Below are 27,890 nucleotides of genomic sequence, written 5' to 3' on the forward strand. Positions count from 1 at the left end.
CATGTCCCATGACATGACATTGCATTCACTTACTCACTATGTTTGCCGTAAAAGGCGACTAACGGGATCGGGTGGTCAGGCTCACTGACTTGGTTGATGCATGTCATCGATCCCAATTGCGTGGATCGATGCTCATGATGTCAATCACTGGATTGTCTGGTCCAGACTCGATTATTTACAGATCGCAGTCATATAGCTGGAATATTGCTGAGTGCAGCGTTAAACAACAAACCAACCAACCAAAACCAACCACTTACTCACTCTGGTTATGCAACATATTCACTGCTTGGAGTTCAATAAATAGCTATTATCAATTCAGACGCACCACGCATCAAATGCAGGCACTTTGTCATCAAATATTTTCATTCCATAAACAAAGATAGTTATATTTAATAAATGTACATTTGGTGTGGACATGAAGTTATATGCATGGTGTTCATTTTGTAAACACTGTGTCAGGTATCTTTTCATTGTCGAGAATGTTCAGTCACAACTCTATACAATCACAGAACACCAGTGAAACATCACGATGTGGAGTAGTTGTCTAGCGGGATTGTCTCTGTGTCTTGGTGTGGTTGTCCGATGCATGGCAGTTCCCTGTAGCGGCTTGTGACTACAATCACCATCAGACACAAAACCATCCCTAGGATCAGGGATACAATGATAGCACCTCCAAAAGCACCTTCAGAACACACAGAAACAGAAAAAGTGAGACGATGTCAATACACTTGTAGAACATATAAAGATAAAAGCAGGGAGTCAATGACATCACCACCCATTACACCTGTAGAACACAAACAGAAGCAGGGAGACAATGACATCGCCGCACATTAGACCTGTAGAACACAAACAGAAGCAGGGAGACAATGACATCGCCGCACATTAGACCTGTAGAGCACAAACAGAAGCAAGGAAACAATGACATCACCGCACATTAGACCTGTAGAACACAAACAGAAGCAGGGAGACAATGACATCATCGCACATTAGACCTGTAGAGCACAAACAGAAGCAAGGAGACAATGACATCACCGCACATCAGACCTGTAGAACACAAACAGAAGCAGGGAGACAATGACATCACCGCACATTAGACCTGTAGAGCACAAACAGAAGCAAGGAGACAATGACATCACCGGACATTAGACCTGTAGAACACAAACAGAAGCAGGGAGACAATGACATCAACGCACATTAGACCTGTAGAACACAAACAGAAGCAAGGAGACAATGACATCAGCGCACATTAGACCCGTAGAACACAAACAGAAGCAAGGAGACAATGACATCACCGCCCATTAGACCTGTAGAACACAAAGAGAGGCAGGGAGACAGTGACATCGCCGCACATTAGACCTGTAGAACACAAACAGAAGCAGGGAGACAATGACAACACCGCCCATTGTACTTGTAGAAAACTGGCTCGGGGTGTGAGGTGTTTGCTTATGTTGGCGATGGAAAGACATCCTGTGGCAATCAATGCAACAATAAACATACAAAGAATGCAAAAGTGAAATCTTCAGACAACAAAATTATTTAGTTTCAACACATTCCCTTTTCCATATTGATACACTTTTGCCAACGATGTTGGAGGGACTTTATCCCAGTTTCGGAGAAGTCCTTCTCTTGGCTGTCCGCAGCGTTCTACACAGTTGCTGAAACGTCATAGTTCGAGTGGAACTATTTCTTCATGCTTGGAAAAAGACGGAGAATGAGGTGGATGTTGAACGAAGTCGAAGCCACAAGTGTGCATGCAGCCTTGACAATGGGCACTGGCGCATTGTCCTGATGGAAGATGACACCTTTCTCAGTTTTCTACGTCTCTCAATCTTAATTTCAGCCTGTAATTGTGTAGCATATAATGGTCCGTTTACTGTCTGGCCCTTTGGGAGATAGTCCGCCATGATGACACCCTGCGCATCCCAGAACACAGGGATCATGACATTTCCAGCTTTGGTGGTGGAAGTGTTGAATCCAGGGTTCATCAAGAGGCACAAATCGTTGCAAGAACTTTTCTGGATCAGCTTCAAACAGAACTAGATTATCACGTTCTCTCTCCTGAGAAACGCCTGCTGAACTAGCAATATGACGCTCTTTCATTCGCCATCACATTTATCATGGTCCGTCATCACCATATCCTGAATTCTCTGGAACACTTCCGGTGTTGCTGACGTGACAGGCCTTCCGAGACTGGGGTCGTCTTCAATGTTCTCCCAACGCATTAACAGTACTCATTTCTTCATGAATGGATGTTAGTGACAAGTGCTTTTTCCGCTAGAAGTTGATCACTGCACCTTCTCCACGTTTGTCCATTTTCCAAAGGTAACAGAACCCTGCTTATTTTACACAATTGTAACTGCGAAACAATTTACTAAACTGACTCATGTGTTTGTGGATATACTTCTATGACATTACATGTCCACAACAAAAGGTTCTACTAACATGCAATTCCTCCCGTGTGAGGCTCAGAACTGAAATATAACCATTAATATAACATGACCAATATATACAGAAACAACTACATCATTAAGAGAACATATAACTCACACTCAATGATACAATTATCTTTCACAATAACCTATGACCATGATTGCATACTGCCACTGACATTTGATGAAAGAATGAATTAAAGAAGGAAGGAAGGAAGGAAGGAAGGAAGGAAGGAAGGAAGGAAGGAATATATAAACAGGCTATAAACAGTGAGAAATATTGGTAAGATTGCCACACGTTGTTTAGGATATGTTTGATTTGATATAAATACTTTGAGAATTCAATAATAGTGAAATGCCACGTTTTTTCATCAATGTCATTGTTATCTGCACCAAGAAAGAATACTAGCATAGCTTGGTCTTCCAACATCCGAAATAAGACATTCACAGATTAAGATGACATGATAATATTAATCATTAGCAAAAGTATTACATTTTTTTACATTCCTTAGATATTTTGCTTCTAGATCCAATCCTTATTACATACTGCATGATGAGATAACACTGACCAGTTGACACTCCTGCATGTGTGTGTTGTGCCTGTGTCTGTAGCTTCTGCGTGGGGCAAGGTTTGGGCGGGGCTGTGACTGCCTGCTGAGTTGTCACTGTCGGACACGGCGAACTCGTCATCGGCGGGCAGGTGACCGTTGGACAAGAACATGTTGGACATGAGCAGACAGCTTTACCTGCAAACAATTCGAACATATACTCAATTACAAGAGAAACCCATGTCCCCAAGTATGGCTGTTGCCTCTTGAGATATGCCGCTGACAACTGACACAGTGTCTTGGGTTCCAACTGTCCGCCTGGCATTAGCTGGGGCTGGTAGGATGCGTTGGCGCATGTGAGAACGGACGACAGCCCTGTGTTGATGTAGAAACGTTACTCGTGGACGTCAGCTTCTTTGGCGATTCTGATCACTGTTTGTGCATTACATATAATAAGATGGTAGATGACAGTGTGGAGAACCTGTAGATCTCTCGCCGCTCGTGTTGCCATCATACCTGCTTCAATCATACCCAGGGCTGGAATACGATGGTTTATGTCTCATCTGGGCATGGTGCTTTCCGTGTCACTTAAACAAGTGACGGACGTTTGTTGCCACGTTCCGCTTTTATGGGTGCCTTAAACGTCCAACAGTCCGTGTTTTAAATAATAATTGTGCGTGTTGTTCTCAGCACCTGCTCCTAAAGACACGTTCTGGTCAGTTTGTCTCCAAATAGGATCGGAAGTTGCAACATGAGGTGTGCGTTTCTTTTGGAACTTGGTCTTCATGTGGAATGAAATTAAGCACCACTTGTAATTATGTGTTAGTCAGCAGCCCATCGATCACTGTGTCTAGTTCCCATGATCCTAAGCCAATGGGCCATGGATTACATTATCCCACCCGTAGATTAGCCCTGGTATATGTAAAACTAGGACAACAAGTACTGGGCGGACAATGTGTCCTGTCACAGAAGACGTAGTGCGCAAAGTCCGACCAGGAAACACAATCACTGCAATATTGACATCAGGAATCCTATTGCGGGGTATGTTATGTGCGGGATTGTACTGTGGAAATAACGGCTGTAAGTCGATCCTTCCACGTAGTCCAGAGGTAGGTGCAGAGACCACAGATAGACATATAATGTCATACGCGGGTGATCGATATGTTCCAAGCTTCATATAGAAATAAAATGCCTAAGGACATTAAAATGATGTTTTCTTGGACATAATCTCATTCCATATTGATACACTTTCGCCAACGATATTGAAGGAGGGACTTTATCCTAGTTTCGGAGAAGCCCTTCTTTTGGATGTCCACAAAGTTCTACAGAGATGCTAAGACGTCATAGTTCGAGTCGAAATGGAAGTCTGAAGGAACCTGGTCAGGAGAATATGGTGAGTGCTGAAGGAGTTCAACGCCACGCCTGTGTTTTGTAGCTATGACAATGACTGACTTCTGCATTGGCGCATTCTCAGCCTCCGATGTCTCTTAATCTTAATTTCATCCTGTAATTACCCGAGAAGCGCAGCGAATTGTTGACCGTTTATTGTCTGGCCTTTTGAAAGATAGTCCACCATGATGTCATCCCAAAACACGGAGCCTGTTATCTTTCCGGCTTTGGTGGTGGTGATGCCAAATGGTTCCACTGTGTTGATTGTTGTGTGGACTCAATGTGGACATGATATCATGAAGCCAGGTTTTATCCGTAGGCACAAATCGTTGCAAGAACATTTCCGGATCAGCTTCAAACAAAGCTAGATTATCACGTCATCTTAGTGCGGTTTTGATCAGGTGTCAGAAGCTTACACTTTCTTTATTGCCAAAGTTTCTGTGATAATGGAATGCCCACTGAACTAGCAATATATCGGTCATCAGCATATCCTGGATTCTCTGGATTATGTCTGGTGTTGCTGACATGACCGACCTTCCTGGATGGTGACGGTCTTCAGGGCTCTGCTGCCAACCTCCTTACAGTGGCATAGGAAGGGGCATCCTCTTCATGGATGGTTTTGTTCATTTTGGAAACGTCACAGACCCATGCTTATTTTACTGACTTGTCACAGCGAAACAATTCGCTCAACTGACTCAAGTATATTATGGATATACCTCTATGGCATCATGTGATGTCCATAAGAAAATATTTTACTATTACGCAATTCCTTTTATGTACTGAAATATAAAAAAATAATTACTAGAACTTGATCAATGTATACAGAACTCATCACATTGTAATGAATCAGGCCGTACTTTGACCTTGAGGTAGATGTCGGCCTTACTTCTCGTAGAGCAGGGCCTGAAACCATTAAACCTCAAAGAACTGTCAATGATACGAATATTTACCACAATGCTCCGAACGATGACCTTGATGGCATACTGCTACTGACATTTGATTCGGCAAGACTTATATCAAGTCGTATTTTAAGTGATAACAGTGATGAGATAACACTGACCAGTTGACACTCCTGCATGTGTGTGTTGTGCCTGTGTCTGTAGCTTCTGCGTGGGGCAAGGTTTGGGCGGGGCTGTGACTGCCTGCTGAGTTGTCACTGTCGGACACGGCGAACTCGTCCTCGGCGGGCAGGTGACCGTTGGACAAGAACATGTTGGACATGAGCAGACAGCTTTACCTGCAAACAATTCGAACATATTCTCAATTCTATGGCTGTCGGCATCTGAGGTTAGCCTCTGACAACTGACACACTGCGTTTGTTGACACAGGTCGAAGTGTGTGTGTATGTATGTGTGTATGTGTGTGTGTGTATGTGCGTGTATGTGGAGGGGGAGGAGTGTTTTGGGTGTGTTTTGGGTGTGTGTGGTGTGTTGATATCGTCCCCTGGACATTGAATACATAGGACGCTGATAATTAAGATACCCACATGTCCTGTACAGCCGTGAGTGTGACTTGTCACCATGGGTATGCCAGTAATGTTTATTTGTCAAAGTGATGAAAGCTTGATAAATTACTGCTTGTTCTCTTCAAACCTTTTCTCGTTTCATAAATCATTTCAAATACACGACAGAGCAGAATCACACCACCTTCCTCTGTACATGGCATTACCAGCATAGCGATGCAATCTGAACAGTTTCTAATCGTCATGAACGTTATGGGACGAGTGTCGAAGAGAGGAGTTCAATAATAGATGGCAGTCCGACAGCTGCAGACAAGACCTGATCTGTGCTGCTGATAGGAGAAACATCAGCGTGGATACTCCTGTCGAAGTAGTGTACATGTGTTCTGAATTCTAGGTCTACTTAGAGATGCTAGGTCTACTGAGAGATGCTAGGTCTATTGAGAGATGCTAGGTCTATTGAGAGATGCTTGGTGTATTGAGAGATGCTTGGTCTATTGAGAGATGCTAGGTCTATTGAGAGATGCTAGGTCTATTGAGAGATGCTTTGTGTATTGAGAGATGCTAGGTCTATTAAGTGATGCTAGGTCTATTGAGTGATGCTTGGTGTATTGAGAGACGCTAGGTCTATTAATAGATGCTAGGTCTATTGAGAGATGCTAGATCTATTGAGAGATGCTAGGTCTATTGAGAGATCCAGGTCTATTGAGAGATGCTTGGTCTATTGAGTGATGCTAGGTCTATTGAGAGATGCTTGGTCTACTGAGTGATGCTAGGTCTATTGAGTGATGCTAGGTCTATTGAGAGATGCTAGGTCTATTGAGAGATGCTTGGTCTATTGAGAGATGCTAGGTCTATTGAGAGATACTAGGTCTATTGAGAGATGCTTGGTCTATTGAGTGATGCTAGGTCTATTGAGAGATGCTTGGTCTATTGAGAGATCCAGGTCTATTGAGAGATGCTTGGTCTATTGAGTGATGCTTGGTCTATTGAGAGATGCTAGGTCTATTGAGAGATCCAGGTCTATTGAGAGATGCTTGGTCTATTGAGTGATGCTAGGTCTATTGAGAGATGCTTGGTCTACTGAGTGATGCTAGGTCTATTGAGTGATGCTAGGTCTATTGAGAGATGCTAGGTCTATTGAGAGATGCTAGGTCTATTGAGAGATGCTAGGTCTATTGAGAGATACTAGGTCTATTGAGAGATGCTAGGTCTATTGAGTGATGCTAGGTCTATTGAGAGATGCTAGGTCTATTGAGAGATACTAGGTCTATTGAGAGATGCTAGGTCTATTGAGAGATACTAGGTCTATTGAGAGATGCTAGGTCTATTGAGTGATGCTAGGTCTATTGAGAGATGCTAGGTCTATTGAGTGATGCTAGGTCTATTGAGAGATGCTTGGTGTATTAATAGATGCTAGGTCTATTGAGAGATGCTAGGTCTATTGAGAGATACTAGGTCTATTGAGAGATGCTTGGTCTATTGAGTGATGCTAGGTCTATTGAGAGATGCTAGGTCTATTGAGAGATGCTAGGTCTATTGAGAGATGCTAGGTCTATTGAGTGATGCTTGGTCTATTGAGTGATGCTAGGTCTATTGAGTGATGCTAGGTCTATTGAGAGATACTAGGTCTATTGAGAGATACTAGGTCTATTGAGAGATGCTAGGTCTATTGAGAGATGCTAGGTCTATTGAGAGATACTAGGTCTATTGAGAGATACTAGGTCTATTGAGTGATGCTAGGTCTATTGAGAGATACTAGGTCTATTGAGAGATACTAGGTCTATTGAGAGATGCTAGGTCTATTGAGAGATGCTAGGTCTATTGAGAGATGCTAGGTCTATTGAGAGATACTAGGTCTATTGAGAGATGCTAGGTCTATTGAGAGATGCTAGGTCTATTGAGAGATACTAGGTCTATTGAGAGATACTAGGTCTATTGAGTGATGCTAGGTCTATTGAGAGATACTAGGTCTATTGAGAGATACTAGGTCTATTGAGAGATGCTAGGTCTATTGAGTGATGCTAGGTCTATTGAGGGATGCTAGGTCTATTGAGAGATACTAGGTCTATTGAGAGATGCTAGGTCTATTGAGAGATGCTAGGTCTATTGAGAGATACTAGGTCTATTGAGAGATACTAGGTCTATTGAGTGATGCTAGGTCTATTGAGAGATACTAGGTCTATTGAGAGATACTAGGTCTATTGAGAGATGCTAGGTCTATTGAGAGATGCTAGGTCTATTGAGAGATGCTAGGTCTATTGAGAGATACTAGGTCTATTGAGAGATGCTAGGTCTATTGAGAGATGCTAGGTCTATTGAGAGATACTAGGTCTATTGAGAGATACTAGGTCTATTGAGAGATGCTTGGTCTACTGAGTGATGCTAGGTCTATTGAGTGATGCTAGGTCTATTGAGAGATACTAGGTCTATTGAGAGATGCTAGGTCTATTGAGAGATGCTAGATCTATTGAGAGATACTAGGTCTATTGAGAGATGCTTGGTCTATTGAGAGATGCTAGGTCTATTGAGAGATGCTAGGTCTATTGAGAGATGCTAGGTCTATTGAGAGATGCTAGGTCTATTGAGAGATACTAGGTCTACTGAGTGATGCTAGGTCTATTGAGTGATGCTAGGTCTATTGAGAGATACTAGGTCTATTGAGTGATGCTACACGGGGACATGGTAGGATACAGAATACATAATCGTAATCAGGAGGCCAGGTGAGCACTTCGAAGGTACGAGGCAAACACTAGATGTAAGTTTACCCATTTGAGAAAGAGCAGCTACATATGCTTACACCTCATATATGTCCTTCCTAGAGGAGGCATTCGAAAACAATATATAGCAAATAGAAATGTAACACCACCAAGTCCAACAATTTATCACAATATCAAGATCACAAAATATCAAGATTAAACATTTGTTATGTCATATTTCAAGTATGCCTTCAAGATCAGAAATGTACTTAAGTGAAACATGCGAATGTTCTGCAATGAACATTTGTATGAGTCATACTGTTACCAGCAGATTTTTAAATACATCTCATCATAGTGGGGTCAGGATTGAATCCGGTTACGAAGATGGGCAGTGTGGAACCGCTTCACAGCTGCTGGATATCGAGCTGGAAGACCTGTGAAATGTCCCTAGCTCACCGTAGAACATCAAAGGCATGACTGGACTGAGCTGCTGTGCACCGCAGCCTCCGGAGATAACCAGGGGCACACCATGGATGACACCTCCACATCTCACAATCCTTACCATCGTTCATGGACAACAATACTAGTCCCCAATGATGTCCGACACGAATACTGCAAGCACGTGGATGGTAAAACCCAACAAAGACAACTGCCAAAGCGTAACAACCAAACTAAAGTGCCCTGGCCATCAAGGAAAGGCAACTGCTGACATGCCGGAATATACGGGGCTTGGTTCGTGAGGAGAAGCGGTTATACTTGCATGAGATGGTTACACGAGTCTTCAAAATGTATGCACATTAGAGTGAGTCTACGGCTTTTCTGGACCTATACGGTAATAATAGTCACAAGCATCGTATAGGAGGGCAAACATCAACCAAAAGGACCACCATATATCAAAGTTACATATGCTCATGAACCATATTTACACAATAGTCGACGCCACGTTCGCCATGAAATACTTCACATTTATTCAAAGCTGAGTAAAATAAGGAGTGGTACTTAAATATTTGTCCATGTTATTCAAACTGATAGAAATAATTAAACGTAAATATGTAAGAGTATGGGAAACAGGTGACATAATATCCCACTAGTATCCTGAAGATGGTCTGCACACAACCAGCATTAATCAATTGAAATGTGATCAACCAATCGTGCGCGTGGGAAGAAAATGGCATATCTACTAAAAATAAAAACACATACACACATGCACACACGCACGCACGCACGCACGCACGCACGCACTCACAACCCTCATATTATCACATATTATGGACAATGAGACATACTCGCAGTACTTGGTGGACGTGGAGTCGTAGAAGATGTTGTGACGTGGACGGTGGGTGGCGCCGTAGTCCTGGCTGTGAGGGCAGGGCGACCAGGTGGCGTGTTGATGGGTTGTGGGGTCTTCTCTTGGCTTGTGGGAGACGGGGCAGGTAGGTTGCCAGGTAACGTGGGGATCAGGAAGGCCGTGGTGGGGTTGGTAGTTGTCACTGTGCTGAAGTCCCCGGGAAAGGATATTTGCTGGATCCGCTCTGTCATAAGTCGAATCGGCTGGAACAGCGGGTAAACAAACCATTGAGCAATATTATGGGGTAAGAACGAGCTGCAGAAAACAAACATCACAATCGCAGCTTAAAAATTCAATTTCAGTTTATTTACTATTGAGTGTTACCGATTTCTGATATTTGGGAATCATTCCGAGATATGTTTTCTCTCACAACTGTACAGACATGCCACTCTTCTTGTAGACGGTAGCTTCATGTAGGTAGTTAAAGTACAGTACTTAAAGTAATGCCTAGCTTTTTAACACGTGAACTTAGAATTTAGGGACAAAGTCCCCATCATGCTAGGTTCCTTCTGTGCCAACTTCCGCCATCTCTGGGTTCTAGGGAAGACAATCTGTATTTATGACATTATTCTATCTACTTATTTATCAACCTATACTCATCGTATTTGTCGAGTACCTTGCCCTCCACACTGGTGACGAGCACCAGCCTGTGAGTCTCCACCGTCCCCTTGAGGAAGCTGTAGGCGGGAAGAAGGGGATGCTGCTTCACGGGATTGGCTACCTGGCCGTTGGTCACCGGTGTCCGGTCCAGAAGTAGGCCGGACACATACAGGTAGTTCCCGCCGTCGAACTCCACCTAGACAGGGTACAGTACCTGATATCATACAGCAACTAGAGAGGATGCAGTAGCGGATTTGATACAGCAACTAGAGAGGGTGCAGTAGCTGATATCATACAGCAACTAGACAGGATGCAGTAGCGGATTTGATACAGCAACTAGAGAGGGTGCAGTAGCTGATATAGTACAGCAACTAGAGAGGGTGCAGTAGCTGATATCATACAGCAACTAGACAGGGTGCAGTAGCGGATTTGATACAGCAACTAGAGAGGGTGCAGTAGCTGATATCATACAGCAACTAGACAGGATGTAGTAGCGGATTTGATACAGCAACTAGCGAGGGTGCAGTAGCTGATATCATACAGCTACTAGGCAGGGTGCAGTAGCTGATATCATACAGCAACTAGACAGGGTGCAGTAGCTGATATCGTACAACAACTAGACAGGGTACAGTAGCTGATATCATACAGTAACTAGACAGGGTACAATAGCCGATATCGTACAACAGCTAAACAGGATGCAGTAGCTGATATCATACAGCAACTAGACAGGATACAGTAGCTGATAACGTACAACAACTAGGGAGGGTGCAGTAGCCGATTTCAAACAGCAACTAGACAGGATGCAGTAGCGGATATGATACAGCAGCTAGACACAAGTATCACACACAGGTCTCCCCTTACGAGCCAACATTTAAACGTCTATACTACCCTACGCATGTGCAAGTAAATATGTATAAAGAGAGATCTGCTACAAGATCGTATAACTCCCCAAGCATCCCTCGTTATATATGCAGTTAAATGAATGGATGCACAGGAAGATGCTATCGGCAATGACAATATTACATTTCCCTGTGTGTAAGTTACATCCGATATTTCACGTAAGAAATAATCGTGTGTATTATCTTCTTCTACACCCCCCTTGTACCTGAATGTTGGACATTCTGTTGGCTTCCTCGTAGATGAGGTTTGTCAGTTCATCCTGCATGAGATCATATAGGTAGGACTCGCTGACAGTGTGTTGGGTAAAGTTGTCCATAGCTGAAGACAAACGGTAGAGTGATTGAGTGAGTTTTGTTTGAAAACGCTTTGAATGTCAGTTATTGCTCGGCGTGGCAGCTTGATGTGGGAGAAAAACCCGAAATGCTGCAGAGCCAAAGAGCACAGGTATGCTGCTGACAAATCTCGATATGTGATCAGTGTGAATCGGTTCGCACACTGCAGTATGCCACATACATGACCTGTGTGAAAGACCCGTGACGACCCGGATTAGAATGCTTGCTATAAGAGGCGACTAACGGGATCGGGTGGTCAGACTCGTTCACTTGGTCGATGCATGTCATCTATCTCAGTTGCGTAGATCGATACTCATGATGTCAATCACTGGATTGTCTGGTCCAGATTCGATTATTTACGTGTACACGTACCAAGGAGTTGAATGACGAAGTGTATTTTACTGTTATACTTGTAACACTCGCCGCAGTCAAACACGGCCCAGTGCTGCGCCTGTGGGGTGTACTTGTGGATGTTATAGATCACCGGGTTCGTGGATGCGCCCTGTAACAACATACAGCATCTAGGAGTAAGGATTGGGCAGGGGGGGCACCCGGGATACACGGTGCGTCACATGGATTCCGTGCTGCTGGAGAATTCTACACCAAGAAGCAAGCACAACTCCTTCTCTGTTTTCAAATATTCCAAACATCCATGTGTTTACTGTTATATGGTGAAAACATGCATCCTGCTGCAGATGATGGCCCAGGGCACACTGTGTGACGTATGGGTCGGGGTCTACTTGGACGTGGACTCCAACATGAACGGCGCCAAGGGACTGTGGGGATCTAGTTAATCCATTCATGTTCTTCACCAATTAGATATGATTTGGAAATGTCTACAATTGACTTTGGCCTTGATATCATTGAGATGGAAGGTCTATATTAGAAATGTTCCACCATATGGTGGCAAGGATCTGGCCGTACACAATGATGAGGTTTGGTTTGTTTGACGCCATGGGATGTGGGTATGCAGAGGTAGCACTTGAAAGGGTAATCAAATAATCATTGGAATAACTACACAATATGTCATCACATAATCGATTTCGGTTTTTGCTTTTCAATATGAGTATGCCACTTTGTAAACAAACCCAAATTTCGTAAAAAAAAATATACACATGATACGAATTTAAACAAATGGCCATGTTATTAGGAAAGATATGTTTACTTATTTATGTGAATATATCACCGGTGTATGAAATAAAACCTGAGAACGTATTACTATCGGATAGAATTTACCGTGAAAATACCTAGACTTACTCATGTGACTCCAATGTCCCTCACTCACCCTCCATAAGTCCATCCGGTAGAAACTGCCCGTGACAACAACCGTCCCGACAGCTTGCGTCCAGCCTTTCTGGAATACAGAGGTCACGTGATATATTTTGACTGCAAAGACAAATTTACCAAGAACATTGTATAAATGTTTTTAATTAATAAGTGATTATTGTACATAATGCTGCCTTGTACATGTATACATTATCCTGTGTTAACCCTCAACTTGAGCGAAATAAAGCTCAGCGACATAATACTAACTGGGTTACACATTGGCACATGAGATTGTATGGACAAGTCTTTTTTTATGCTCAAGTGTTTGTAAGGAGTTGCACATACCAAGGTCATTGGCCATCAGCCATCTTAAAAATACAGTAGGGCGACATCTGTATTCTGTTGTGGATTTGGGCGGAAGCGAAATCATGTTCCGGTCATTCAAAGAAAGAAAAGAATTGGCTTAACTGTGCAGCAAACAAATACATTGTACACGCAGTGATGCCGCCTTAAACAACATGTAAGCTTGTCCTATGTCAAAAGCAAGTGATGCAGGTACAAGGTGTTTTCCACTTTGGTGAAACCCCTGTAGATGGTGCTGACAAACAAAGAGTAATGAACACGGGAGGACCGATCTGGGAGATTATGTCATCTACTCGTGCGCAACCCTTCTTTTGGCGACTATGCTTGTAAAAGGCGACTAACGAATCGAGTGGTCAGATTCATGTACGAGTATGTCATCGTATCCCAATTACGTAGATCGATACTCATGATGTCAATCACTGGATTGCATGGTTCAGACTCGATTATTTATGGATCGCCTGTCATATAGCTTGAATATTGCTGAGTACGGCGTGAAACAACAAACAAATAAACAAACGAACAAACAAGCAAACAAAAGTTCTTCAAGCGAGGGGTAGGCAGACAGCGGATCCCCTTATAACTACAAGTACTGCTTAAAACAACACTGCTTCAATTTTCATTTTGTTCATTTAGATGGACTTGTCATTGATGGTGAAGAATGCATTAATATGCAACTTACTGGAGTCATGGTCGTTCACACTATCAGGATATCAAAGTTCTGTCACTTTGCAGTTTAGTATATAAACTGAACCGCAAAACAAACGTCACCCCAAGTAACATTGCATAAAAAGTTAAAATTTAAATATTTGGATATTTGTTGGCAAAGTTTCTAAAATTTAACATTATCTTGTCCGGAAAAATGAAATGTTATGATATAGAAACAAAGCAGATGACAATAAAACCGATCGCCCAAACGCATCACGGCAACGACCATGGTAACTAGCCCGAGGCACGTGAGTTCCGTGTAAATTGAAATGCACATGCGTTTCCCCATTTCTTGCCCTATAACAATCCACCCAGATCGGATAACATTCATTCGTTATTGAATTGCTACCACATGCCAAGACTGACAAGAAATCAGCGACACCAAGCCTTTGGACGCTTGCAAGCTGGACAAACCGCCCGGCAAGTAGCCCATGCATTTCAAGTCCACGTAAGGACCATATACAGGCGCCAGCGACGGTACCAAACCACCAACACCAACCACCCGACGTCAGAATCGTCAGATTGTGCGACAGCACCTTTGTTACTGCTGTGGAAACTGCTCGACAGACCATGGCGACAAACCAGCGACACATTAGTGCGGACACCGTGCGTCGACGATTTCACCTCCACTGTCACAGGCCACACCGAGGACCCATTACGACACCACGTCATCTCCGTGATCGTCTTCAGTGGGCAACACAGCACCAACATTGGGCCACCAGCAGTGGAGAAGAGTCCGTTACTGTATCTCAACAGCAGATGGCAGAAAGAGAGTCTGGGGACGACGTGGGGAACGTTATTCGGATGCTTGTTTTGTTGAGAGAGACTCTTGGGCTGGTCCGAGCATCATGGTGTGGGGTGGAATTGGTCTTGCACAGAAGGTCGGCCCTGCGGTTTTCCAGAACATCGGTCCAGGGAGAGGCAATGGTGTCACAGCAGCTAGGTACATTGATCACGCCATACCCATTTGGCACGCCGCCGCAACCACGGGTTTCAGCATGATAACACTGCGAGAGCAACAAGATACTTCCTCCAGCAGAATGGCATCAGAACCATGCAGTGGCCTGCCCTCAGTCCCGATATAAATTCCATTGAGCTCCTGTGGGACGAGACGGCTGAATGACGTCCGACCAAGGCCGACAACTGCAGCTGAATTACGTCAGGCGTTCCTCAGAGTGTGGGCTCAAGTGTGGGCTGACGTTTCTTTTGCAGTTCAGTATATAGTAAGTTTATTTTCTCAATGGTACCATTGAACATTTGCTGTTGTACCTATTGATAAACGTACGATATGTACATCTCTTTTCAAGTCGACAAAAACACTGAAACGTTTTTAGTTATAATTGATTCAAGTTGATAACCGTTAACGCTTATACATGTGCTAATACATATGGTAGCCATCTAATGTTTTGTAAACAATTTGAATCATACAAAACAATGAACGTATAACGGAAAACATAAAGGAACTGTGATGACGTGTTAACCCTATCAATACACGGGTAAATATTGACCCCTTTTACGCTCTGCATTAAACGTGAGGTAAATAACTATCCATCAATATACCAAGCATAACATGTGCGTTTGTATAGAACACATGGACATGTGTATCGTGCTAACTTTATGGTTTGTTTGTTTGGTTTTAACGCTACACTCAAGCTATTCAAAATATATGACGGCGGCCTCTAAATAATCGATTCAGACAAACCTGTGATTGATATTAGGAGCAACGTCGCCGAAGGTGTACTGTAACACGCAATCAAGCAAGTCACGATGTCTGACCACCGGAGCCATTCAGTCGCCTCTTGCGACCAGCTTAGGTTGCTGAAGATGAATTCAAACCCAGAATCCCCACTGGGGTAACTTTATAGTGGGCTACTGGAAACATACTAGATATTGGTTACGTGGTTGACTGTAGGTGTTGAGTCCTACCTTCGCGAAGTACCACTGCACCGTGGCGTTGATGTTGGAGTCCACGTCAAAGTAGACCCCGATCCATACGTCACACAGCGTGCCACGGGTCGTCATCTGCAGCAGGATTTCACCATATAACAGTAAACACTGGCCACTATAACATAACCTACTCACCATAAGATACATTCACTGAAGTAACAACTTATACTAACCATAATCATTGGTTAGATCCACCCATGTCGTGGCATTAGCAGCTTGAGTATCCGGCACTAGACACAAGGTTATAATGACCGATATCTGTGCCTATGTTCTTATATCTACGAAAGCCTATGGTGCCACTTTGGTAGCATACATTAATTTATTTAATCGAAATTTCGCGTTATTTCAATTATTTGTTTAACTTTTCGAAATTTCGGTTGTTTTACTTGATACTTCCAGTATATTTTCGTAATTTCGATTATTTTCTCTTAATTTCAAGTATATACACCCCGCATCATCAAATGTACTATTAGTTAAGTTAGTTTCAGTGTAATTAATACGCGCACAAATTTCCCAATATGGCATTAAGAAATATAAAGGTTACCCGAATATGATCACAGGACAACCACAACGGACACAAGATAAACAGTCCTCTGTTAGTTGAGCTATTCAGGTAAGACGGCCTGTATCATTGACAACATGGCACTATGACATACATAAGCAAATAATATTAATATCGTGTAATACTTGCGTCGATACCTCTATTACATATAAATACAATTCTTACCTCCCCAACATACTGGATTGACGCTTGTTCGTAATGGAACAGCTCCGAGGCATTTTCAATAGTTATGTGATTGTCAGCAGTGACAGCCGTATACTCATCGCCGGCCCGGATAAGTTCAACATCACACGTACCGAGGTACGTGTCCCTCTCATACCTCGCACCTGCAACACACGGGGTCACGCACCTACAGCAGGTGCCAAATAGAGACGAGGTGTAACCTCGATGTACCGAGGTACGTGTCCCTCTCATACCTCGCACCTGCAACCCACGGGGTCACGCACCTACAGCAGGTGCCAAATAGAGACGAGGTGTAACCTCGATGTACCGAGGTACGTGTCCCTCTCATACCTCGCACCTGCAACCCACGGGGTCACGCACCTACAGCAGGTGCCAAATAGAGACGAGGTGTAACCTCGATGTACCGAGGAACGTGTCCCTCTCATACCTCGCACCTGCAACCCACGGGGTCACGCACCTACAGCAGGTGCCAAATAGAGACGAGGTGTAACCTCGATGTACCGAGCGCGAGTACCAAAGGACGGGAGATCACAAGTTTGGGTTAACAGGATTTTGAAGTTGGCGCTGAATGATGAGAACACACATCAAGAACACAAAGTAGTATTCCCGTGTTCGACATTACTTTCATAAAGAACCGTATAATTTCTGTTTGATGAGCAATAATGAGAAACTCTGAATTCATAATCCGATATATAATTACGTATGATCGATGTAAAGTCGATGTTGTTTTACCTGTCTCGAAATTATAGATGTAAGACAGTGGGTTGGGGTCGGAGCCGAGAGAGTCTTTGGTGTCATGCCGCACTCGGCGGTTTATACTGTCAAACCACACCTGAAATACAGAGACACACGAGGTGTTATCTTCATATGCATATATCCAACAGTATACCTTCACCTTCACGCACAACACAGTACAGCACACCCCTGTCTCATCAGAGATGATCTCAACAATGTACCTGGTAAGTCACACAATATAGCACACCGCTGTCTCACCACTGATGACCTCAACAATGTACCTGGTAAGTCACACAATATAGCACACCCCTGTCTCACCACAGATGACCTCAACAATGTACCTGGTAAGTCACACAATATAGCACACCGCTGTCTCACCACTGATGACCTCAACAATGTACCTGGTAAGTCACACAATATAACACACCCCTGTCTCACCACAGATGACCTCAACAATGTACCTGGTAAGTCACACAATATAGCACACCGCTGTCTCACCACTGATGACCTCAACAATGTACCTGGTAAGTCACACAATATAGCACACCGCTGTCTCACCACTGATGACCTCAATAATGTACCTGGTAAGTCACACAATATAGCACACCGCTGTCTCACCACTGATGACCTCAACAATGTACCTGGTAAGTCACACAATACAGCACACCCCTGTCTCACCACTGATGATCTCAACAATGTACCTGGTAAGTCACACAATATAGCACACCGCTGTCTCACCACTGATGACCTCAACAATGATGCCTACCTCATCAAATGTGATCTTCCGTAAGTCCATGTCTATGACCTCCATCAACATGTAGAACTGGTCCGAGACAGGTGGCAGCTCTTTTGTCAGTGGTCGACCCGGACAGAACACCCCGGACGGAGTCTGGAAATATAATACAGGTTGACAGGTGGACAGGTATACGGGCATACAGACAGACAGGTGGACAGGGACAGAGGTGGACAGGTCGACAAGAACAGAGGTGGACTGGAATCACAGGCGACAGGAACACAGGCGGGCAGGTGGACAGGAACACAGGCGGACGGGTGGAAAGGAACATAAGAGGACAGGTGGAAAGGAACACAAGAGGACAGCTGGACAGGAACAAAGGAGGACAGATGGACAGGAACAAAGGAGGACAGGTGGACAGGAACACACGAAGACATGCGACAGGAACACAGGTGGACAGGTGGTCAGGAACACAGGTGGACAGGTGGACAGGAACACAGTTGGGTCAGGAAAACAGGTGGACAGGAATACGGGGGACAGGTTGACAGGTGAACAGGCCTAGAGGTTGTCAGGAACACAGGTTGACATGAACGCAGGAGGACAGGTGAACAGGAATACAGGGTGACAGGTAGACAGGTGGACAGGAATACAGGTGGACAGGAACACAGGTGGACAGGTAGACAGATGGACAGGAATACAGGTGGACAGGAACACAGGTGTACAGGTGGAGAGGAACGAAGGTGGACATGTGGAAAGGAACACAGGTGGACAGGTGTACAGGAACACAAGTGGACAGGTGGACAGGAATACAGGTGGACAGGTAGACGGGGGACAGGAACACAGGTGTACAGGTGGAAAGGAACGAAGGTGGACAGGTGGACAGGAACACAGGTGGACAGGTGGACAGGAACACAAGTGGACAGGCAGACAGGAACACAGGAACACAGGTAGACAGGTTGACAGGTGGATGGAACACAGGTGGACAGGTGGACAGGTGTACAGGAACACAGGTGGACAGGTGGTCAGGAACAAAGGTGGACAGGTGGTCAGGAACACAGGTGGACAGGTGGACAAGAACACAGGTGGACAGGAATACGGAGGACAGGTGGGCAGGTAGACAGGAACACATGTGTACAGGTGGAGAGGTACGCAGGTGGACAGGTGGCCATGTACACAGGTGGACAGGAACACAGGTGGACAGGAACACAGATGGACAGGTGGACAGGAAAACAGGTGGACAGGTGGACAGGTGGAGAGAAACTCAGGTGGACAGGTGGTCATAAAGAAAGGTGGACAGGAACGCAGATGGACAGGTGGACAGGAACACAGGTGGACAGGTAGACAGGAACACAGGTGGACAGGTGGAAAGGAAAACAAGAGAACAGGTGGACAGGAACACAAGAAGACATGCGACAGGAACACAGGTGGACAGGTGGTCAGGAACACAGGTGGACAGGAACACAGGTGGACAGGTGGTCAGGAACACAGGTGGACAGGAACACAGGTGGACGGGAATACGGAGGACAGGTTGACATGTGAACAGGCATAGAGGTGGTCAGGAACACAGGTGGACAGGTGGACAGGAATACAGGTGGACAGGTGGACAGGTTGACAGGAACACAGGTGGACAGGTGGAAAGGAACACAGGTGGACAGGTGGACAGGAACACAGGTGGACAGGTGGTCAGGAACACAGGTGGACAGGAATACGGAGGACAGATGGACAGGTAGACAGGAATACAGGTGGACAGGTGGACAGGTGAACAGAAATACAGTTGGACAGGTGGACAGGAACGCAGGTGGACAGGTGGACAGGTGGACAGGTGGACAGGAATACAGGTGTACATGAACACAGGTGTACAGGTGGAGAGGAATGCAGGTGGACAGTCGGACAGGAACACAGGTGGACAGGTGGACAGGCAGACAGGAACACAGGCAGACAGGTGGACAGGAACACAGGTCGACAGGTGGACATGTAGACAGAAACACAGGTCGACAGGTGGACAGGTAGACAGGAACACAGGTGGACAGGTGAACAGGCATACAGGTGGACAGGAACGCAGGGCGACAGGTGGCCAGGAACACAGGTGGACATGGGGACAGGAACACAGGCGGACAGGAATATAGGGGGACAGGAACACAGGCGAACAGGTGGACAGGAACACAAGGGGACGGGAATACAGGAGGACAGATTGACAGGTGAACAGGTGGTCATGAACACAGGTGGACAGGAACACAGGTGGACAAGAACGCAGATGGATAGGTGAACAGGAACACAGGTGGAAAGGTAGACAGGAACGCATGTGGACAGGTAGACAGGAATACATGTTGACAGGTGGACAGGGACACAGGTGGACAGGTAGATAGGAAAACAGGTGGACAGGTAGGCATGAACACAGGTGGACAGGAAGATAGGTGGACAGGAATACAGGTTGACAGGTAAACAGGAACACATATGGACAGGAACGCAGGTGGACAGGCGGACAGAGACACAGGTGGACAGGTAGACAGGAACACAGGTGGACAGGTGGACAGGAACGCAGGTGGACAGGAACACAGGTGGATAGGAACACATGTGGACAGGAATACACGTGGACAGGTAGACAGGAACACAGGTAGACAAGAACACAGAGGACAGGAACGCAGGTGGGCAGGAACACATGTGGACAGGAACACAGGTGGACGGGAATACGGAGGACAGGTGGACAGGAAGACAGGTAGACAAGAACACAGAGGACAGGAACGCAGGTGGACAGGAACGGGGGAACAGGAATACAGATGGACAGGCTGACAGGAACACAGGTGGACAGGTGGACAGGTGGACAGGAACACAGGTATCACGACCGCAAATGATGTCACCGATTGAATACGCTCCCAAGCATGAATCAATCTGTTTCAGGTGAAAGCTATCTCACACATGTGTATATCTGGTTCACGTGAAAGCTATGTCCCATACGTGTATATCTGTTTCAGGTGAAAGCTATCTCACATACATGTATATCTGGTTCACGTGAAAGCTATCTCACATACATGTATATCTGGTTCACGTGAAAGCTATCTCACACATGTATATCTGGTTCACGTGAAAGCTATCTCACATACATGTATATCTGGTTCACGTGAAAGCTATCTCACATACATGTATATCTGGTTCATGTGAAAGCTATCTCACATACATGTATATCTGGTTCATGTGAAAGCTATCTCACATACATGTATATCTGGTTGACGTGAAAGCTATCTCACATACATGTATATCTGGTTCACGTGAAAGCTATCTCACACACATGTATATCTGGTTCACGTGAAAGCTATCTCACACACATGTATATCTGGTTGACGTGAAAGCTATCTCACATACATGTATATCTGGTTGACGTGAAAGCTATCTCACATACATGTATATCTGGTTGACGTGAAAGCTTTCTCACATACATGTATATCTGGTTGACGTGAAAGCTATCTCACATACATGTATATCTGGTTGACGTGAAAGCTATCTCACATACATGTATATCTGGTTGACGTGAAAGCTATCTCACACACATGTTTATCTGGTTGACGTGAAAGCTATCTCACACACATGTATATCTGGTTGACGTGAAGGCTATCTCACATACATGTATATCTGGTTCACGTGAAAGCTATCTCACATACATGTATATCTGGTTCACGTGAAGGCTATCTCACACACATGTATATCTGGTTGATGCGAAAGCTATCTCACACACATGTATATCTGGTTGACGTGAAGGCTATCTCACATACATGTATATCTGGTTGACGTGAAAGCTATCTCACATACATGTATATCTGGTTGACGTGAAAACTATCTCACACACATGTATATTTGGTTCACGTGAAAGCTATCTCACATACATGTATATCTGGTTGACGTGAAAGCTATCTCACCAGGAACGCATCTTCGGGGAACACTGGGAAGGGTGTGAAGTCCGTGAAGTCGCCGACCACGCTGTATTCCTGTACCGAGGTGTTGGTGTGGCGCTTGGCGTGCATCGTCATCTGGACCGGGAGGGGCTCGGCCGGCGGTAGGTGGGGGGTCATCCAACTCTGCCCTGAGTCGTCTGTGATACACAATAAGCATCTCAGTACAATAATAAGCTGTCAGGTATTAGGGACCGATCATTTAATATACAAAATCCCCCACCCCGAAAATCAAATGATCAGTCCCTTGATTTAACAATTGTAGAACACATTTCTAATTTGCGATCACACATTTCGGCATAAGATATTTTTTGTGAAAAAACAGACATGATTAATAAATACTCCAAAAAATATTTACATTACCAACACAAGATTTCAAACCATTCATGTTTATTGATAAGGCTGAATTTTAAGATTTGATAGTCCAAGTGTTTTTTAAAGTTCTCGAATGACTCTTATCTGAATAGACAACCATGCATAACTTACTTAAAAAAAACATTTTCGTGTTGGTGGTGATGTCTATGAAATAGTCATACATGCAGGCACTCCATTCGCTGACGGGATATGACCGGATGGCCTTCACCGTGGAATTAGCCACATATCGAGTCTGTCAACAAGAGGAGGGTTTGTTACGTCATGGCCCCCCTGAAGGGTAGCTGCAGCAAGGCGTTGGCTGTATGCGCAGTACCGCGTCAACGACTACCACATGTGATTATATTTGAATTACGGAATAAAAGTTACCTTTGCATATAACGTTACGTTACGCATATTTCATTTATTGTGACAATAATGTTTGTAGGGAGGACGGACGCAATGCATGACACACTGATGGCCGTTTCCTGCACAGGTTCGAGCGGTTGGTGACTCACGTCCTCAGACGCCATCATGGCCCGGTACACCAGCATGATAGAAGTGAGCCACGGCATGTCGTCATAACGGTACATCTTCGGTCCAATCTTGCTCACGCTGCACGTCCTGTCGGCATCTGAAACACGGGATCTGAATTGTTCATCACTTCGTCTCTTTCACATCACATTTATGTTTCACAAGCAGCTTCCTTCCACAAGATGATGATCGTAGTGTGACTTACTCTGACTATTTGGTAGCTGTATGGTGAGCGCCAGGTCAGTGGTGTAGTCAAAGATGACCTTGACATTCTGCTGTGGTGGAATCTGGATGTAGAGACTGCCCAGCTTCCGTTCCTCGTCGTAATACTCTCTGACGTTGTATGTCCGCTGGCTGATGAGCTCCCGCCATTCTATTGCCACGGAGAACAACTTGCTGGTCGTGATGGCCGGAGGCGGGGAAATCACTGAAAAAGGTTTCGAATTAGTGCTGCAAAAACATTATTTATTCTGAAAAGGAAACAGGGTGATCATCTAAATGTATTGATAACGCAGGGTAAATTATAACGCTCCTCTTCATCACAATAAAACATCAATACTTTTGTTTTTGTTTTTGTAATAAACAAAAACATTATTACAGTCGCCTTTGAGTACATGGTCCCTGTTCAGGACATGTGGTGATGTTTCGGTGGTCCCTGTTATGGACATGTGGTGATGTTTTGGTGGTCCCTGCCATGGACATGTGGTGATGTTTCGGTGGTCCCTGTTATGGACATGTGGTGATGTTTCGGTGGTCCCTGCCATGGACATGTGATGATGTTTCGGTGGTCCCTGCCATGGACATGTGATGATGTTTCGGTGGTCCCTGCCATGGACATGTGGTGATGTTTCGGTGGTCCCTGTTAAGGACATGTGGTGATGTTTCGGTGGTCCCTGTTATGGACATGTGGTGATGTTTCGGTGGTCCCTGCCATGGACATGTGATGATGTTTCGGTGGTCCCTGCCATGGACATGTGGTGATGTTTCGGTGGTCCCTGCCATGGACATGTGATGATGTTTCGGTGGTCCCTGCCATGGACATGTGATGATGTTTCGGTGGTCCCTGTCATGGACATGTGGTGATGTTTCGGTGGTCCCTGCCATGGACATGTGATGATGTTTCGGTGGTCCCTGCCATGGACATGTGATGATGTTTCGGTGGTCCCTGCCATGGACATGTGATGATGTTTCGGTGGTCCCTGTCATGGACATGTGATGATGTTTCGGTGGTCCCTGCCATGGACATGTGATGATGTTTCGGTGGTCCCTGCCATGGACATGTGATGATGTTTCGGTGGTCCCTGCCATGGACATGTGGTGATGTTTCGGTGGTCCCTGCCATTGACATACATTCGCTAGTTCATGAAACGGTGGTACATGCGTCTGCTGTTTGTTTTTATATGAATACTGTGTATACGTACCTTTCTGCGTTGCTGGCGAGCACACTGTTTTGTCAATGCCATAATCAGCGCTGACCCACTGGACACTGATGACCACCGCCACCAGGGTGCGCAAGAGCAAGGTAGACATACCTGTGGATGGAGAACGTACAGCAGTGCGGCAAATCGTTGGCTTGGTGGATTACGGGCTAGACAAGTATCCATTCAGTAAGAGTGAGTGAGTGAGTGAGTGAGTGAGTGACAAGGCTGACTATGTGTCACCGTGCCCTGATGGTATGACGCGGCTGACTTTCTGTCCATGTGCCCCGATGGCATGACAAGGCTGACTTCGTGTCACCGTGCCCCGATGGTGTGACAAGACTGTGTCCCAGTGCCCCGATGGTGTGACAAGACTGACGGTGTGCCACTGTGCCCCGATGGTGTGACAAGACTGACGGTGTGTCAACGTGCCCCGATGGTGTGACAAGACTGACTGTGTCATTGTGCCCCGATGGTGTGACAAGACTAACTGTGTGTCACCGTACCCCGAAGGTGTGACAAGGCTTATTGTGTGTCATCATGCCCCGATGGCATGACAAGGCTGACTTTGTCTCATCATGCCCTGACTGTGTCACTGTGCCCCGAAGGTATGACAAGGCTGACTGTGTGTCACTGTGCCCCGATGGTATGACAAGACTGACTGCGTGTCACTGTGCCCCGATGCAGTGACAAGACTGACTGTGTGTCACTGTCCCCGATGGTGTGACAAGACTGACTGTGTGTCACTGTCCCCGATGGTGTGGCAAGGCTGGTTGTGTCACTGTGCCCTGATGGTATGACAAGACTGACTGTGTGTCACTGTGCCCCGATGGTATGACAAGGCTGACTTCGTGTCGCCGTGCCCTGATGGTATGACAAGGCTGACTATGATTCACCGTGCCCCGATGGTATGGCAATGCTGACTTTGTGTCACTGTGCCCCGATGGTATGACAAGGCTGAATGTGTCACTGTGCCCCGATGGTGTGACAAGGCTGAGTTTGTCACCGTGCCCCGATGGTGTGACAAGGCTGACGGTGTCACCGTTCCCCGATGGTTTGACAAGCCTGGCTGTGTCACTGTGCCCCGATGGTGTGACAAGACTGACCGTTTGTCAACGTGCCCCGATGTTGAGACTAGACTGACTATGTCACTGTGCCCCGAAGGTGTGACAAGGCTGACTATGTGTTACTGTGCCCCGATGGTGTGACAAGACTGACTGTGTGTCAACGTGCCCCGATGTTGTGACAAGGCTGACTGTATCACCGTGCCCCAATGGTGTGACAAGGCTGAATGTTTCATTTTGCCCCGATGGTATGACAAGGCTGACTGTGTGTCACCGTACCCCGAAGGTATGACAAGGCTTATTGTGTGTCATCATGCCCAGATGGTATGACAAGACTGACTTCGTGTCATCATGCCCTGACGTTGTGACAAGGCTGACTGTGTCACTGTGCCCCGAAGGTATGACAAGGCTGACTGTGTGTCACTGTGCCCCGTTGGTATGACAAGACTGACGGTGTGTCAGTGCACCCCGATAGTATGACAAGACTGACCGTGTGTCACTGTGCCCCGATAGTATGACAAGACTGACCGTGTGTCACTGTGCCCCGATGTTGAGACTAGACTGACTATGTCACTGTGCCCCGAAGGTGTGACAAGGCTGACTATGTGTTACTGTGCCCCGATGGTGTGACACGACTGACTGTGTGTCACCGTGACCCGATGGTGTGACAAGGCTGACTGTGTGTCACTGTGCCCCGATGGTATGACAAGGCTGACTGTGTCACCATGCCCTGATGGTATGACAAGACTGACTGTGTGTCACTGCGCCCCGATAGTATGACAAGACTGACTGTGTGTCACTGTGCCCCGATGGTATGACACGACTGACTGTGTGTCACTGTGCCCTGATGGTGTGACAAGACTGACTGTGTGTCACTGTACCCTGATGGTGTGACACGACTGACTGTGTGTCACTGTGCCCCGAGGGTGTGACAAAACTGACTGTGTGTCAACAATGCTGGCTTTGTCACTGTACCCTGATGGTGTGACACGACTGACTGTGTGTCACTGTGCCCTGATGGTGTGACACGACTGACTGTGTGTCACTGTGCGCCGAGGGTGTGACAAAACTGACTGTGTGTCAACGTGCCCCGATGGTGTGACAAGACTGACTTTGTGTCACTGTGCCCCGATGGTGTGACAAGACTGACTATGTGTCACCGTTCCCCGATGGTATGACAAGACAGACTGTGTTACCGTTCCCCGATGGTATGACAAGACAGACTGTGTTACCGTTCCCCGATGGTATGACAAGACAGACTGTGTCACCGTTCCTCGATGGTATGAAAAGACAGACTGTGTCACCGTTCCCCGATGGTATGACAAGACAGACTGTGTTAACGTTCCCCGATGGTATGTCAAGACAGACTGTGTTACCGTTCCCCGATGGTATGTCAAAACAGACTGTGTTAGCGTTCCCCGATGGTATGACAAGACAGATTGTGTCACTGTGCCCCGATGGTATGACAAGACTGACTTTGTGTCACCGTTCCCCGATGGTATGACAAGACAGACTGTGTCACCGTTCCCCGATGGTATGACAAGACAGACTGTGTTAACGTTCCCCGATGGTATGACAAGGCAGACTGTGTTACTGTGCCCCGATGGTATGATAAGACAGACTGTGTTACTGTGCCCCGATGGTATGACAAGACAGACTGTGTAACTGTGCCCCGATGGTATGACAAGACAGACTGTGTTACCGTTCCCCGATGGTATGACAAGACAGACTGTGTTACCGTTCCCCGATGGTATGACAAGACAGACTGTGTTACCGTTCCCCGATGGTATGACAAGACAGACTGTGTTACCGTTCCCCGATGGTATGACAAGACAGACTATGTGTTACCGTTCCCCGATGGATATTTCCGTCACGGTACAAGGGTAACCGTGCACCCTGTGGCTCTTGAACTTACACAGCCACGGGTGCTACATATAAAAAAAAACAGGGAAATATTTTCTAGGGGTGCTGGCACTTTGAAATACATGTACGTACCTTTTAGGAATAGGCGAACAAGTGTTTTGGGGATATCAACGAACTGCGTATTAAAGACAAGTATCTTCATTTACCTATCAAGTTAAGTAACCGTCTCTATTCTAGTATCTACTAGATCAGGTTACATCGACTAACACTAGCACGCAACAAGCTGCCTGTAACATTATATGTGCCTCATCTCGGACCTCTGAAGTTCATGTCAGAACCAAATAAACACACGATCCACGATACAATACGCCTCCATTATCACCCTTCAAATTAAGTCTCAATTATGCGTCAAATAAAATAAGAAAAAATATCTCACCTCTGGTTGTAAATATTACTTGAACTTTGGTAGCGAGAAATACACATCCATGTTGTTATCGTCAGTATAACATTGATATAGG

General features: G+C 45.6%; 1 protein-coding gene across 1 annotated transcript; it reads right to left on the reverse strand.

The window, feature by feature from the left end:
* Nucleotides 1-391: 391 nt before the first annotated feature.
* LOC139466667 (uncharacterized) lies at nt 392-27,890 on the reverse strand. Its single transcript, XM_071248264.1, has 18 exons — nt 27,809-27,890; nt 24,449-24,559; nt 23,233-23,454; nt 23,012-23,127; nt 22,629-22,749; nt 22,110-22,282; nt 18,232-18,354; nt 17,463-17,562; nt 16,713-16,873; nt 15,965-16,060; nt 12,990-13,058; nt 12,077-12,206; nt 11,578-11,690; nt 10,489-10,668; nt 9,811-10,075; nt 5,427-5,603; nt 2,999-3,175; nt 392-682 (listed from the first exon to the last, which is right to left on the reverse strand). Exons 2-18 carry the CDS (start codon nt 24,555-24,557, stop codon nt 525-527), a joined length of 2,490 nt encoding a protein of 829 aa, XP_071104365.1. The 5' UTR covers nt 24,558-24,559; nt 27,809-27,890; the 3' UTR covers nt 392-524.

Source organism: Haliotis cracherodii, unplaced genomic scaffold (assembly GCF_022045235.1).
Source record: "Haliotis cracherodii isolate W230 unplaced genomic scaffold, xgHalCrac1.p SCAF_19, whole genome shotgun sequence".
Classification (NCBI taxonomy): Eukaryota; Metazoa; Mollusca; class Gastropoda; order Lepetellida; family Haliotidae; genus Haliotis; species Haliotis cracherodii.

Bases quoted from the DNA above. Each gene is read 5' to 3' on its own strand.
- LOC139466667 (XM_071248264.1), bottom strand. From the start codon at position 24,557: ATGTCTACCTTGCTCTTGCGCACCCTGGTGGCGGTGGTCATCAGTGTC. The intron at 16,061-16,712 runs GTAAGAATTGTA...ATCCTGCTGCAG, and splicing joins CAATCCAGTATGTTGGGGAG to ATGACGACCCGTGGCACGCT. The intron at 10,669-11,577 runs GTACAAGGGGGG...TACCCTGTCTAG, and splicing joins ACAGAATGTCCAACATTCAG to GTGGAGTTCGACGGCGGGAA.